This window comes from Melopsittacus undulatus, unplaced genomic scaffold, assembly GCF_012275295.1.
Source record: "Melopsittacus undulatus isolate bMelUnd1 unplaced genomic scaffold, bMelUnd1.mat.Z mat_scaffold_225_arrow_ctg1, whole genome shotgun sequence".
Classification (NCBI taxonomy): Eukaryota; Metazoa; Chordata; class Aves; order Psittaciformes; family Psittaculidae; genus Melopsittacus; species Melopsittacus undulatus.
In genome coordinates, this window is record NW_022994170.1 from 3,021 (window position 1) to 19,704 (window position 16,684).

The window sequence follows — 16,684 nt, forward strand, 5'->3', positions numbered from 1 at the left end:
TCAATCATTTCACCCTCCAATCACCCAATTATCTGTCATCTTGTCTGTCTAGCCCTCTGCAGCATCTTTATATGGTGTACATTTCACTCTTACATGTGTTTTATCTGGGGAGAAAAAGATAAAAGCTTATTGCTTACTGGGAAAGTGTGTTGGGTTTAGATCTGAGAGAGCTGATGCTGGCACTTGGGGGAGGAATGTCCATGCTGGGATCCAACATACAGAGATGGCTGATGTCATGCCAGGATCAGTGTGAGAGCAGAAATACCAGGGCAGTTGAGGAGAGGTTTTACATCAAGCTCTCTGCTCTTCCCTGCTAGCACAAGGGTAATGCTGCTCCAGCCCGCAAGGTCTCGGCAGCCTTATGTGCCTGTATGGCTTTGTACATGAGCTGCTCCTTGCAGTGATACCTTCTCACCAGACCCTATCCTGCAGGCACTGCTACAGCCATCACCACAGATGGTAGCACAGGAGGTGTAGAAATAGAGCAGCCCATCACTGACATAGTCCCTCCTGTGCTGTATGGCCAGAGCGTCATCTAGGTAACACTAAGTGGTTGGACCAAGCCATGAAAGCTCTGTGGCCATGATAAATCCCTTGCTAGCCAAACTAATGAGAGCCACCAGTTCTGGTGCTCTTTGCAGAGGAAACAGTGATTTTACTTAAAAGGAAATAATGTCCTTGAAGGGGAAAAGCTGTGAGAACATTTAGCCCTTGAGTCATCAAATCATCCCCTGACAGTGCCCAGAGAGTGCTTCTTTCACAGGTTTGTGCAAAAATGCAACTCCACATAAATGTGTGAAGCTATTTTCAAGTCTGTCCTGAGATACAAATGGAGAGAAAGCATTCACCCACCTCCAGTATAACCCAAAGCTCCCTGGAATTCCAGCATGGTAGGAGAAGGGTTGGTCTTTCCACCATAGGCAGAAGTTGATTATCCGTTGCCTAATACTTTATTTTTTTTCCCCTCCACTATTTACAATTTTATTGAATGGGTATAAAATTCATGCTGTTGACCAGGTAGCTTTCTGGTACTCTCACTGCATGGGTATAGACAACAAGAAAGTGGAAAAGGCAGCAGCAAAACAGCGAGGACAGTTAGCATTTCAGTTTGATCATCATCTGAATCTCAGGGTTACACAGTTCTTTCTGGAGCTGGTTGGATCTCAGTTTTGTGAGAGCCAGCAGGCTCATTTGCTGTTTTCTTAAGCTCGCCAGAGAAGCCAATGGTCTAATTTCCTGTGAAGCAAAATCCTTCCTGATTCATAGGTCCTTATGAGTGGGACACTTGATTTCAAACATCCACTGCAGTGCTGAGCAAGTATCTGGCAATGCACAGTGTACATACTCTCCTGACCTTTTGTACTCCTAGAGCGTTTTCAGAGAGATCACAGTTACAATGGACTTGCTGTTTGTGTTTTTAACTCTGCCAGGCTTTCATCCTTTATGGAGTGGTTGTGAACTGTTCACTAACAGTTCTGGAGATCTGACATCTGAGCTTCATTACATAGCTGTGGCTGGCCACTTCTGTCATGCGATACTGTTTTCACCACCTTCTTTGTATCAGTGATGGTTTTAGAAAACAAGATGAGAACATGACAAAAGCCACTGAGCTGTTGCCCTGCTCAGATTGGTATATATTAGGAAGCGCAGTACGGAATAATATGGCTCGCTATCTTGATTACTATCCTGAGTGTCATTAAATTTATCCTTTCCATAAGCTTAGTAAGCTTAAGGGTAGTTTGGCTTTGGCATTGGATCACTTGCTTTGATGTGCTTCTTGTAGCTTCCACCTATGTTACTCGTAGCCTGTTTATGCCCATTTATGTAAGATTTTAATACCTGGTTTTCCTCCTGGTGTTCATCCTCCTAGCATATTAACAGGCGTCAGCTACACTTGCTCTCAGCCCTCTTTTTAATAGACTAACAAAGCAAGCTTCAGCTCTCCTGCTGCAAGGCAGGCTATCAAATCACTTTATCCTCTCAAATCCCTGCCTTGCAACATGTCCAACCTGAATTCATCTTTTCTTGTCCAAAGAGATGTATAATAACATCAGTAACTTCAGATGAAGTTACACAGGGGCCTTGTATGAGGGCATTAGTATTTCCTTAATGCTTCTGGAAATCCTCCTCTGTTGCGTGTAGGAAGTACATTTGCTGTTTCTGTGGCTGTATTGCCTAAGTGGTTACAACTGTCCTATGATGGACACTGGGTAATTTGGTTTTTGTTACTTCCAACTAACAGAACCCTGTTCAGAACACAAATTGTTCTTAATCTTTGAACATGTGACCTTGAAAGTATTGCTGTATAACTTCAGATTCAATATATTGCTGCATTTCATGTTTCTTATTGTAGGCCTAAGGACAGCTGTCTCTTTCTGTAACATATCCCAGTCTTCATCTTTAATGACAATGCTTCGCTGCCACTTACCCTCAAGATACATTGATACATTCTTATTTTCAGTGTCAAAGTCATTCATGAAGATATTAAGATAGCACCTAGAACCATCACTTGAGGAACTGTATAAGCAGTCTCCTCTCAGCTTTTCCTTTTCCATTCATGAATGCTTCCCTCCAGCCATTTCCTTATTCATTAGCTGAACTTTTCTCAATATATAGTAATTTCACCCAAAAAATTACTCCACAAGGTCCAAAATTATTTGTAAGTTTAAATGAAATTCATCTGTTTCAGCCAAAAAAGATAAAATATTCAAAAAATATAAAACATTTCACTTGACTTTTCCGAAGTATTTTGATTTGTGAATGCCAGCTCTCTCACTGTCATTTTTTAAAGGGAATTTTAAGTTCTGGATTTAAATGGCATTTAAAAAGGGGAGTTGTTTGTAAAAGAGTTAAGGAAAACTCCAAAAAGCAAAGAATTTTACTTTCATTCAAACAGAATGCTGTGGATTAATCAAAATTGACATGTATTATTTTTGTGTTTTACTAAGAACTAGAAAAGGAATCTGGTTTGATTGTTCCAAGTGAAACATTTTTTCATGGCTTTTCAGCTTAGCGATGCAAGTGAGAGGTGCACTATTCTTCCAGCGTGATTCTATACTCACATTGTAATCCTTGTATCAATACGTCTTCATCTAATGATAATGTACCAGGAGACCCCTTAGTGAATGCTAGACTTCTGTTTGGTATCAGTGGTCTGCTGTGTTCTTCCCACTGGGGTGGGTGTGGGGATAAACCCTACTCCAGTTCAAGGCAGCCCCACTACTTCTTTCTTTGCTTTCTCACCATCTTTCCGTGGATGGTTTCTAACCTGGGTACATCTGGAGTTTTTCCTACCAGCCCTCTAACTTCTAGATAGGTTGGTGCATCTCTCTAAATGTGTTTAAACCAACTCTTGGCCTCCTGTATGTTCCAAGTCTTGAAGTTCCTTTGCCGGGATGTGTTCACCAACCACTTCCCTAATGCATGGAATTCCCACATGGCACTAGGCACAGCTCTGTGCATACCATCTCCTGCCAAGTGTGGTGGGCAGCCATGTGCAGGGCTGGGAGCTTCCCCAGCAGCCTTATCTGCTCCCACTACAGCTGCTGCCCCTTCCCATTCAACCCCATCCTGTTTTTCATGGACTGGCTCTTCTGTGGTTTCACTTGTTGAATGTTTTTCGCCTGCTCCCTTTTGGGGCCTGGCAGATAACATCTGAGGCTTCAGGGATAGAAACATGGTTGTTAGGTTTGCTGGCTGGCTGCAGCACCTGAATAGGTTGTTCGTTTGGCATATTGAAAAGAATAATTGCCTATATGAGCCCAGTTGCAAAGGGGCAGGCTTGCCTCATTTATTGGCCTGTTTACAGTGTGCTTTGCACCAATGTTTGTCCCATTAAAACTAGGATGTGGGTAAGGAACAACACACAAGCAGGGCATGAACATGGCAAGGAAGAAAGAGGCTTTGATGAGATCTAAACACTAATGGATCTTGTCTATTAGTGTTCGTAGTGTTTTAGTAATGGAGCATATCCTGCAGCATTTGTACAGGTCTGCTGTGGGGTGAAAGGTGTCTGTGCTGTGAAAGAGCAGAGCTCCTGCCTCCCAGGCAGCCAGAGACATTGCAAGGGACCATTCTGTAGCTCCATTTCTCACTATAGTGTGCCGTTTCTGCTTTAACACAGAGGAGGATGTAGTCCTAGACCCACAGGGAGTCAGCTTCTGTTATTCACCTGTTTTGCACCTATGCTCTCCCCTGCCAGGATGTTGCTGATGTTCCCTTTCACAGCAGTGTGCAATTCTGTAAGTATCTCTATTTCTCCCCTTATTTTCCAGAGTGGGTCTTTGTGGGCCTGGTGATCCTGGGGGCATTCCTGTTCTTCCTCCTGGTGGGGATCTGCTGGTGCCAGTGCTGCCCACACAGCTGCTGCTGTTACGTCCGCTGCCCCTGCTGTCCCGAGTCCTGCTGCTGTCCCCGGGCCTGTGAGTGACCCTGTCCAAGCCTGGTGCCAATCTTCTCCTGTGCTACTTCTGCTCCCTGGCAGAACAGGAGGAGAATCTGCTTCATATTACTTCATTTGCCCTGAGCACTTGACTGAAGAACTAGTTTTTAGGGAGAGAAGCATCTGACCTATTGCTTGATTGTTGAGCGCTCAAAGTTAATTACAAATGTTATTCCCCAAGCCCTCTCTGCCTTGCCAGCTGTGCCTGTTTCTCCAAAGTGTCATGCTCTTCTTCCAGAGTTGTGTCAGTTAATGTTGCAGGTCAGAGCTAAAAGCATCCTGAGAGGTTTCTTCACAGCAATGCAAAGCAGCTGCCCTCTAGAACAGTGCAAAATCCAGATGACCCAGCAAGGTTTCTGGTCAGGCTCAGGCAGATCTGTCAAGTTTCATGAGCTTCATCCCTGTTGCTTGAGTCATCAGTTGTTTTTAAAGCTGAACTGCCACTAAATCATAGCAGTGGTGATGCCAGCTCTAACACCCTGAGTTTCTTTCAATTGCTGGGCATCTTGCAGGGCTCATCTGACCTGCTGTGTGCATTTTTTAAACTCAGTACCTTTTGAGGCTTAGAGAGTTTCAAATTGGTCCTTGTCATTTCATGTGTCCAGTTGTCTCCTGCTGGGCTGTCACCAGTGTTGGTGATGTGCAGGTTTCAGCCATATGCTGTGTTGGTCTGTGGTAGGCCAATGTGGTGCTGACTACTCTTCTCTTTCTTTTTCAGTGTATGTAGCAGGCAAAGCAGCAAAAGCTGGGTACCCTCCTCCAGTCTCTTCCATGCCAGGTGCATACTACATCCCCAGTGTTCCTGTGACTGGTGTCCCGTCGCCTGCTGTGCTGATGGATAAGTCCCACCCTCCTCCCTTAGCCCCAGGTGACACCAGTGGAGGAAGCCAAAATGGTAATTTGCAGTGCAAGGCACAATATTCAGTCTTCTTACCGGGATTGGGGCTGGGAAAGGGAGGAATGATTGTCATTGACAGAGTGGTGTGAACAGGAGAAACACGGAAAAACTGCATTTTAATCCTGCTTATCACAATGACATCTGTATTTCTTAGGGCCACACAGTCCAACTTTTCTAGTGCCATCAGGACAGTGTCAGTTTGTGGTGCCTCTTTAGGTCAGCAGGGAATGGGAGGCTCAAGTTTGTGACTGGAACCCCTCTCATTACTCCTGTAAACGTTTACTTGTGGAGGACAGAAAACAGTTTCAGGGGAGCAGAGGCAGTGGCTGTTTTCTCCTTAGAGAGAATGCTTTGCAGGCTGCTTTCTTTTGGTAATCTGTTCTTCCTACTCTGCTTGCCCTCTGGCAGCAGATCTAGCTGCAATGTGCTTTAATGTCCCCATGGCATTTTGGGCACAGGGATGTGCTCCCTCTGTTTTCTGCCCAAGAATTTTGCACTGGATCCCCTACTCTGTCTTACAGAAGTCAATAGGTCACTTTTTGTTCAGCCTTTGTATTTAGAAAATTTGAGTGATAAAAGGCTTCTAACTAGTAAGGAGTTGTGTATCAATGGCAGACACAGAATGTTAAGTATGATGACCCTCTTGGTGAGGGTCACTTCTCATCAAGGAAAACCAGGGTAGCTGTTTAGCCACATGCTAGGTCTTTAACACTAGCATTTCAGGATCAGAGTGGCTATATAAATTCAAAAATGCTGCAGCGGAAAGTGACTCTCACCGATGCAGTCACCATACTGACAACAGTATGTTTGCCATTCGTCCAGCCACATGCTTGGTTTCAAAGCACTACAGTAAATATAGTTTGTTAAATTTTCTTATGACAGTGTGATAAGATACTTCTGAAAAGACAAAATCAAGTAGCATAATCAAATAATTAAGCTTTTGGAACAACCCTATGTATTATGTATACAGTATATGAACCTTCTGGAATTGCAAATATTATTTTCCTTTAATAGTCATACTTTCCCCCCCACACTTGAAATCAAAACAGACCTGTGGAATGGAGCATTTTGAAATAGGAAATAAGTCAATCACTGATACAAAGCACAGCATATCCAACTCAAAAACTTTGTTGGAAGATGATAAATGACAGCCCGGTGCTTTTCTTTTTTTCTCCTGTGAAAAGTCTCGCTGCATGTAGAGCATGGGGTTAGCCATGGAACTCCAGGGATTTTTTAAGAGTCAGATCAGAGCCCCAGTCTTGTCTGTGCTGTACGTTACTAGCAGAGCACAAATGCAGAGTAAGAAACTGGATATGTTTGTAACCAAATGGAATGGCTCTCAGCATCCTGTTCCCATTACACAGATATATGCACTTATTATATAGTCCACATCAGCTGGCTGGGCTTAATCACTCAGCTCAGGACCTGAGAGGAAATACTATATATTGCAAAGAAAACCAGTATTATAAAAGCTCTGTTTCTTGTGGCAAGACATCAGATGTTCTTCAGCTTTTTATTTTTAATTAATAGTTTTTGCAGTATTATGGACAAACACTTACGGATCATGCATATATTGTTTTAAGGTTTTCCTTGAGCTGCAGAGCTGAAGAAGTTTGATACCCTTCTTAAGGTCCTTTACAACGCCAGAATATCCCCTAATTATAGGCTGTAGGAGAGAAAGCATTATGTGGCTTTTCCAAGCTATTTATTTGCTAGTTGGCCAGACAGGAAGCTAAACAAAGCAGGTAATGATTGGGTTTATAATAAAGGCCTTTTCTCAGGAAGAGCACTAATTATGGTTTCTGTGTCCCCCACACAGCCAGTGTAGGTCTGATTTGAAATTTGGCATCTTTGACACTTCAACCTTTCTGTCAAGTTTATTTAAAAAAATGGGGTCAGAAGTGCTGAAGGACAGAGACTGGATGATTCTCCAATGCTGACTGCCAGGCTACAAAGTACAGCCTTTGCCCTAGATAGTTTCTGTGCTTACAAATGACCCCTTTGCAGTGATACAGTGAGCAAACATAGGCATGAGGATATTTAGAAGATTTGTCTAGGGTTATATAAAACCCATGTGACAAAGCTCCAGTGAAGCCTAGGAACTCTATCCTAAATTTAGGGCTGAACAGGATAAAAAGAACCAAAAACTTTCATCTTTCTTTAGAAGAGTGGTGGCAACACATAAGCTAGGATGTATGCTCTGTCTATTGTAAATGCAGTAGTCCCCTGAAGACTCTTGCGTAGACTCCTTGAAACATGCACATGGGGAAGCTTTTGATCCAAGAGGTGGACTCCAGATCTTTCATATGAAAGGCGTATAAGGATGAGACATCATTTACTTCCTAATCACACTTGTCTGAAAAAAATAGCAATGCTGTCCTCTCTGGGGAGGGAAGCAGCTCACAGTTTTGGCTGACTTGGTTCCACCCACAGAATAATAAAGAAAATGTCTAGTTAAAGAGAAATTAGGCATTAGAAATTTGTGAAGTGTTCAGGAGAAGAAAATATGGTCTAACAGGGAAAAATGTTCCATTCCCTTTGACTTCAGTGAATAGTTCTGGACAAGTGGTTAATATCTCTGCATCTTTATTCCCGTATAATTAAGATGGGCCTAAAAATATTCAGACCTTATTAAAGGGTTCTGACAATTTACAGATGAAGAAGGATGTGAGGAGGAGGCAATAATATCTTTGGTTCTCACATAAAGGAATAATAAAGAGATTTGAGAAGTTGAACATTCAGTTGTGCAAAGTAATAAATAAACATGGACACAAAATATCCTTCATCTGTCATGGAAAATACTTTCTATGAGCTGTTTGTGGTTATCTTTGCAGATTTAAATTCAGTTAATTTCTAGATGCTTGCAGAATTAACCAATAAATTTACTTGCCCTTGATACACAGCTGCAATAGCAAGTTGAGCATGAAGCTAGTATGAAACCTAGCTAATTAGAGAAATCTCCATCAGTTCCAGGAGCTATAGATGCTGCCCCAGTAGATACCTGGCACAGCCTCAGCATGAGTAGTGGCTCTGGGGAGATAGAGTTTGGAAGCTGCCTGTTCAAGTTCCCAAAAGGTTGTTAGTAGGTCAGAGTAATTTCCAGCTGGTGCTTGTTTGTACCCCTGTGTATAAATGGGGTGTTAGCCTGGGTGAGCTCCTAGTAGACACATTAAAAGAAAGGATATTGGGAGACCTCCTTCCTAGCAAAGTAGCAGACAGGTCAACAGTGACGGTGAGGTGCTATTGCTTGCACAGTGAAGCTGGAGTCATCACTTCTGAGGCTAGTCAGTCCAGCCCCTCTTCATAGCAGCAACCTCACTCCCAAGAGACATGATGGTCTTCTGCTTTGGTTCCTTGTGTTCTGTCAATCACTGTGTGCATTTGCAGTCATTGTGCACACATTTGTGGGGATAATAAAACATAGCAAAACTCAGACTGCTGTCAGTTAAGCTGCCTGGAGACACGTTGAAAGCAGGACCCCGATAGACTCATGTTTTAACATCTAATACCTTTCCCAAATACACATAGACAAGGTAATATTTCAGGATGTAGTTATGTACCTTACATGTGCACAAACAAAACCCACAGTAATGCAATTTCCTCCTGAAGCAATCTGTGGGATTATTGCAGGAATCATTCCATCCATTTCATGGCACAGCCATTTCTGAAGCAGGGCATGGTTATTTAATAGCACACAGACACATGCACAGCAGTTTCATACAGAAGGTGCCTAAAAATACCTCTGCCAAGTTCTTGTTCAGCCCACACAGTGCATACTATGCAACGTACCATCAAACCCATATGTTAGTAGCTCAAAGTATTGGGAGTGTGGGATAAACCAGAAGAAACAGGTTGGTTCAAAACCACCGTCCAAGTATTTAAATCGTGCCACAAGAGAAGCACTTGTGCAACACTGCAGTATTTACACAAGGGAACATTATAACCCTATGCAGGGCAGACGGGCTCCATTTCGTAGTGCTAAGTGGATTGTCCTCAGACAGTTTTTTAATGAGGCTGAATTTGAGGCTTGTCGTACTGGTTTGTACTTAGACCTGTATTTCTGTCAGTCTTGAAACTGCCTCAGGCTGAGATTTTTCTTAATTAATCTGCTATAAAAGCCTTATTTTCTTCAAAGTTCTGATAGGTGGGGTTCTGTGCTTGCTGACTATAGACCTGCCTTGAGTAAATCAGGCTCTTCATAGGATTAGCAGGCAAAGTGTGCATGGAGCCAGCCTGTTGGAGTAAGAAAGAGCTGCTGTGGCTTCAGGTGTGTAGGAGCTTCTTTTCTACACTCAGGAATGTGGGATAACCAAAAGAGCTGCCCAGACTTCCCTGCAAACGAGTAATCTCAGGGTCAGGTACTTAATGTATGTGTAAAACATATGTTTTCTATAAAATCAAGCATGTAAAGAACACCAGAGTAGGCAGCTTCAGTTACCAGTGGTCTGGTTGGCCCCATCATTAGGTTCAGTATACATCTCAAAGCACTGTGATGTACTTTGTGGGACTTCCTGTGTTTCCTTCTGTATTATCTGGAGCTTCTCCTACCACATGCTCTTCAACCTGCGTGAGCAGAATTCATAGGGATGGGAGGAGTGGTCTGCCAAGTGACAGCTCCCAAATGCTCAGCCACCTGCTTCCCCTGCGGACTGAGAGCTTACAGCCCCTGCTGCATAGAGGAAGCCTCATCTTCTGGGACTGCTTCTCCCATACCATGACGAATCCTTTCTGGAGTGCTGAGGAAGGGAAATGAGTGCTTTTCTTTCTGCCATCCTCTGGGGGGGATGGAATCACTCTGTGGCAGTGACACCACTTGATGCATTTGGTTGTACAGATTGGGCATTTCCAAATAATTTTTGCTGTTACTGCAAGCTTTATAAATGATGCAGCTGCTCACAGCTACACATCCCACGTTACAGACAGATTTCTTCTGAAGCAAAGACTGACTCAGTCTGTTTTGGAAGACGCAGCCTACCTGCCTGCAGGCATGAGCTCAACTGTAGAAGCAATATTGTCAGAAAGTCTCCTTGGACTTAACCATATTTTCCACTAATGCTTTTCTTTATTCTCTAGCAGTGTGCAAGGGGTACAGGATCCAGGCTGACAAGGAAAGGGACTCCATGAAGGTGCTTTACTATGTGGAGAAAGAACTGGCTCAGTTTGACCCAGCTAGGAGAACGATGCGAGAACGATGTGAGGAACAAGCATGGTTTAATTATTTGTTTTTCTCACTGACCTGAAAAAGTCTGCATGCTCATAGTTAAAAGTTCACTGGCTTTGCCTTAGAGCCATCCTCTAGGATATGATGCCCAGGATATGGTACTTGGGGCAGTTGAATAAATGCCTGAATAGATTTCAGGCATCTACAAGTCCAGTATCTGAAGGGGGTATATAGGGATGCTGGGGATGGACTATTCATTAGGGACTGTAGTGATAGGACAAGGGGTAACGGGTTAAAACTTAAACAGGGGAAGTTTAGATCAGATATTACTGTTACGGCGGTGAGGCACTGGAGTGGGTTGCTCAGGCAAGTTGTGAATTCTCCATTCCTGGTGGTGTTCAAGGCCAGGTTGGATAGAGCCTTGGGTGGCATGGTTTAGTGTGATGTGTCTCTGCCCATGGCAGGGGGTTGGAACTAGATGATCTTAAGGTCCTTTCCAACCCTAACTATTCTATGATTCTATGGTTCTGTGTTCTGATTTTAAAGATTTGCTGCTTACCCAATCATCACAGAACAAATAAGGTGAGAAATACCAAGATTCTAATGAAAATTGTCTACATGGATAATTAAACTTTTGGATCATCAACATCTGCAATGCCTTCTGCATCCTGTGGTGTGATAATAGCTGGGGTATTGTCTTCACAATTTCTATATCCCTTACAGTGTGGTGCCTGTAAATTCCCAGTGTGACAAAATAAGAGATGGATGATTTTGTTAAAAGCATCTTTTTGTGGGCTGCAATAACCATGGTGTGGTTGGGAAGATGCAGAAAGGTGGTTTCAAGTGGCTATTGCCCTGCAGAAGGAGCAGCCACTACAAGAAAGATCTGAGAAACTAGGGGTTCATCAGATTTTGTGACACTGGTCAACATAAAATCAGAGGTGGCACACACATCATTATGACAGCTTGGCAGTCGGACAGCTGCTGGTGAAGGGCAGGACAGTGGTGAATAGGGACATGATACAAACTCAGAACTTCTGTGTGGAGCTCCTCACTCTCTCCTGATAGCCTTTTGCAAGCTTTATTTCCCTAAAGAATGGCTGAGGCTGCTCTGAATGGGTGTCAGAATACAAACCCAAGTGAGGATCTTTCCACATTAGGAGGCAGAGGTGCAGTGGTAGGACAAGGTGTGTGCATGAGGAGGGCTTACAATGCTGATTGTTATCCTCTAGCTGTTCTGCTGGAGGAACAGGCTGGGGGCTCAGTTGCCCCAGCAGCATCCGACTCATGCAGAGCTAACCCACATTAGGCACTGGTAGCAGCTCATTTAAAACACGTGTGAGATCCTGCAAATCAATGAAAGTGTGTTAGGGAATGACACTACATCAAAGCTATGTACAGATTAGGCATAACTAACAAATTATGTATACTTCTAAAACAGTCACTGCTGAGCACACTGTATTCTGCACCCACAAGATCTACTATAAAAAGACCTCTCCAGATTGGTATGTCAAGCCTCCAGATGTCAATGTGCTTGACAGGGTACAGACTGACAGTGATTCAGACAGTCTCTTACTTTTTTGTTCATCTTTTTTTGAGGGGGTTGGTTTTCTTTTAGCTGGGCAAGTCAGGCCAAATCCAGAGCCAGCCTGTTTCATACCAGGAAAGGGAGAGGTGGCACAACTGCAGTGATGGTATTTCACCAAGCTCAGTGCCCACCTCACAAGGCAGCACAGCTCTCATGTATTAGTGAAGCAGGGCTAAGGAGTGATTTCTACATGAAGGTTGGACTGTTATCTGTAACACAGCCATCTGATGTGATGTGATGATCTTAGAATATCCCACCTGGTTGCCAGCTACCAATTTAGAAGACCTGTAGGTCTAACAGCAGCTCTGTGTCCAAACTGAGCCACAGCAATCTTGGGCAGGAACAGTCAAGGGTGTGGAGGAGGGTCTGGGATTCCATTTTGATTTCTTTCTAACAGAGGACAGCTCAGCTTCTTTCTGAAAAAGCTGCACCTGGGCTTACCACAGCATTCCTGTCCTGTCCTTCCCTCCCTTCTTGCACATGTTATAAGGTAATACCTGTCTAATTTATTTTCTGTAACATCCCCTACAGATAACAACACCATCTCTGAACTCAGCTCTTTGCATGAAGAGGACCTGAACTTCCGTCAGCCCTACCGTCAGTCACGAAGGAAACCTCTGCCTCCTGCTGGGGACCTGGATGGCGATGCTGAATACTGGGCTGGAGTGATGGGTGGGGGTAGCACATCCAGATCACAGGCTGTCTCTGATTACAGAGATGAGCGGGACACTTTCTGGCACAGGTGAGGAGTGCCGTGTTGGGAAGCAGCTATATCTGGCTAAGTAAAATGGAGAAGGGACAGATGGACTGATAGCTCTTCTCAATTTCCTGCTGCTGTGGTTCTGCTCAGCAGGACAGAGGGTTAGAGAGAAACATGAAATCTGGAGTTGTCACTAGATGAGGTCAGAATAAATCTGATTCTCACAAACTGACTGAAGCCTACCTAGCTGGGCAAAGCTAGGTACCAACCCCATTCCAGTGGACATAAAAGTGAGATCAGTAGGAAACCAAACCACCCTTCCCAAAAATGCTTTCTTGAGATTTGTTCCTGATCCTTCCAGCACATTCTAGTGCTGATGCGCTGATTGGGTGTCACACCCTGGTGCTTTGGTGCAGCAGGACCTGTACACCAGGCCTGAAAGACTGGCACTCTGATGCTTGGAAGAGATACCACATCCTTCCCTCACATACCAGCAGCCCAGTCTCCTGAACAAAGTGTCAGGGATTTCCTTCCCTAAGTACTGGACTATTTTGCTAGTTTGGTTTCTTTAAACCTGCTTCAAAATCACTCTGCTATGAGCTTCTGTAGCTGGGCTCATGGGTTTTCCCAGCAGGACATAGACCTACAAGCTTTGGGGCCAAGGAGAAACAAGTCTAACCCTACATATTGGAGGACAGGAAGATGCACTCTGAGGTTAATCTTGGGTAACTTTAGACATGTACAGTACCAAGCTGCTTTGACAGCAGAGAGAAGCAGGGATTTTGAGGATGTGATGCATCTCTCCCTACAGAAGATGATGAAAACAGGTCAGATGATTCATGCTCCAGGAATGCTTGTTTCTCTCCATTGCCTGTGAAGGCAGCTGATAAGATGAGCGCAGCTGAATCCTTCCCTCTAACACTATCTCTTCTCTCTTCCAGCCAGCAGAGATCCAAGTCTGAGATGTTGTCCCGTAAGAGTTTCTCTGTGGGAGTGCCGGCTGTCTCCATGGATGAGCTGGCAGCCTTTGCAGAGTCGTACAGCCAGCGGATGCGGCGAGCAGACAGCCAGGAAACACGACGCTTCGAGCGCTCAGAGTCGCATGGCAGCCGCAGCGGAGGGCTGCCCCACCAGGATGGCTCCATTGAAGAATACTACACCAAGCGCAGCAGAGGGAACCGGGAGCCGCTGACAGACTCGGATCAGGGCTGGTCATACAGCCCACCCCGGAGACGTGCCCATGAGGAGAAGCACCTGCCAGGCTGGTGAGCCGAACGCCTGGAGGGAGCCAGAAATACGATCACTCCTACCTCAGCAGCGTGTTGGAGGAAATCTCGGAGCTATGATGAGAGCGGTGACCATAGTGAAACTCCCTCGAAGCTGAGCTTGCAGCCCAGCCAGAGAGGAGGGGGAACATACTATGCCTGGTCACCACCTTCTACCTACAAAGCCGAGAAATCACAGCAGCAGTCACAGCAGCCGCCATCATCGCCTGAGCAGGAGGATGAAGAGGACACCCTGCCCCCATACAGTGAGAGGGAGCTGAGCCGAGGCCCTTCATGTAGGGCCAGGGAGCAGGCCTACCTCAACGCCTCTGACAAGAAGAGGAAAAAGGACCCCAAGAAAACAGTGAGGCCGTGTCTGGTGCTCCTGATCCAAATAGGCTGAGCAGGGAGCCACCAGGCAGGAGTCACTAATCAGAGTTTATGGGCAAGAGGGTTCTGTAGTCTGAGTGTGGGAAATCCCATTGAGGGTCGTCGCTGTGTTAAGCAGGCTATCACTGTGGGTGTAGGAGCCCTACACAGGACTTCATGATGGAGGGGAGAGACAGATTGCCTAGGTATGGGGAGGTAAGGGATGTTTTTGGTATTTAAGGCCTGGTGATCCAAGGAAGTGGGAGTTCATCTAGTGTTTAGGAGAATCACGGTAGGGAAGGGGACTTACTTGGGGCTTACAGAAATCACAGGGCATTGCTTTGGCCTTGATCCTTATTAAGGAAGAGTTGAGAGCCTCTCTTAGTCTGGACTGGGACAGGGCTAATAGCAAGGCATGGTGTAAGAGACCTTGTCTTTCTGAAAGGGGTGAGATGGCAGACTCCTGTGGGTGCATACCCATGGGCATGTGTAGGGGCCATGCTTGCTGAAGGCGTTCCTCGCTCAGGATATCAGCAGGACATCCTGCCATAGCCCACACTAGTGAGGACTGATGAGTTCATGGTTTTTGGGGAAGGGGAGCTGTCCAAAGTCTGCTCCATGAGTGAGACCTTGTTGCTAGAGCAGCTTGGTTGTTAGGCCTCAGCTTAAGTGACGTGTAAGAGAGGAAAGGGGTGTGAGAGAACAAAGCTGTTGTTCTTCTGTTGTGTCTTTGTCAAAGCTACGTCTGTCTCTTTGTGTTCCATGGGTGCTTTCCTGCTGACTTTAGTCTTCTGTTTTTCCTCTCAGAACGATTTCCCAACAAGGATGTCCCTTGTGGTTTGAAGTTGTTGTGGACATGTCATGTTGATGGGCTGGATACTATGAGGTGACTGCAATGGAAAAGAGAGAGAGCAACAAGCAAGACAAACCTCCCGTGAATCTGTGCAGCCATTGGCCATGGACTCTGTTTCTACTGTTTATCTCATCAGGGAAGTAGAGGCTTTCACAAGAGACAGACTCCCATGAACAGTACTCGGTCTCAGAGGCTCTGTGAGTCTGCCAGGGATATGAGGCCAGGGCTGTCTTTGGCACCAGGTTTTCCAGTGCGCTCCATTTTGTGCTGGAAGGTAGCTGCATCCCCACTGTCCCTGCAGCCCTAACTACAAGTGAGGCTGCCTGCGTGCCTCCTGCCCTGTCCTGTGTGCAGAGAGAAGCCTTTGCGCTTAGCTCTTGCTCTCTCTGTCTCCTCAGTTCTCTGTTTGGATCAAAGTTGTCTCCATACTTGCAGTTAGAGCCTTTTCTGTATCATCCCCATGCCGGGAGAAAGCTTTGTTCTTAGAACTGCAGGCCGCCTCCAGCTTGTCTATATAATTCCAGACACTATAGAAAAGGACTGGTGAGATGTTACTTTGGCAAGGGCTGAACAGAGAGAGAGAGACAATTATGGACTGGTTAGTTCAATATGTTTAGTTCTGTTCGTTGTGTGACGAAAGGTGCAGGTGAGATTGATGTATTATTTTGAAAGTGGATCAAAATAGCTTTTATTGTGAGAGCATGATGTGTTTTTTCCCCTCACCCCAACTTCGTTTTGTTTTGATACTGTTACATTTCTTTGCAGTCAAGCTATGACCTGTAGAGCTTCAAGCTAGAATATCTACTCCACCATACCATAAGCAGTGCTCCAGGCTTGCTGGCACTCTGCTTCCAGCACCACAAGACATCTCTGCATAGCAACCTTTTGTTTTAAAGGGCCTTTTTTGTTAAAGAAGCTAAAAGGAGAAAGTCTCAGAGGGCAGCGGTCTCCATTCTGTCCTACCAGTATTACTCTTCTCTAGTCATTGTTCTGAGACACTGAAAATAGTAGTAACAGCAGTGAAAAAAGAACTAACCCTGTGGATGAACACAAGCTTAAAGAGTCACCTTTTTCACTTACAGACATTTCATTTACCTCGGTTGTGACTGAGATGTTTTTAGTGGCTGTTGTCTCAGGAGCAGCTTAATTTCAAAGTGAAGTACTTCAGATTGGAAGCCTGATGTTCTGATTTACATTAGGTATACTGCAGCCATTTCATTAATTTTTAGCTGCTAACATCATAACATGAAGGAAGATGATGGGAATATTTTAAGGTCCAGTATCTTGATCCCTATTATATCTAGAAACAACTTAGTGTTCTGCTGTGTTACGAACATTGTCAGCCTACGAAATGCCATTTCTGTTCTTACTGTGGAAATCTGGTGAGCTGTCTAGCCTCAGGTGCTCAT

General features: G+C 44.8%; 1 protein-coding gene across 1 annotated transcript; it reads left to right on the top strand.

Moving 5' to 3' along the window:
* Positions 1 to 4,274: 4,274 nt before the first annotated feature.
* LOC117438394 (immunoglobulin-like domain-containing receptor 2) lies at positions 4,275 to 15,967 on the top strand (the record flags this gene model as incomplete). Its single annotated transcript, XM_034073933.1, is given in 8 exon segments — positions 4,275 to 4,421; positions 5,160 to 5,336; positions 10,413 to 10,532; positions 12,620 to 12,830; positions 13,730 to 14,046; positions 14,049 to 14,112; positions 14,114 to 14,417; positions 15,230 to 15,967. Coding segments are annotated over 8 exon segments (1,376 nt in total), but the record flags the coding sequence as incomplete, so codon positions are not given.
* Between the last annotated feature and the right edge of the window lie 717 nt (positions 15,968 to 16,684).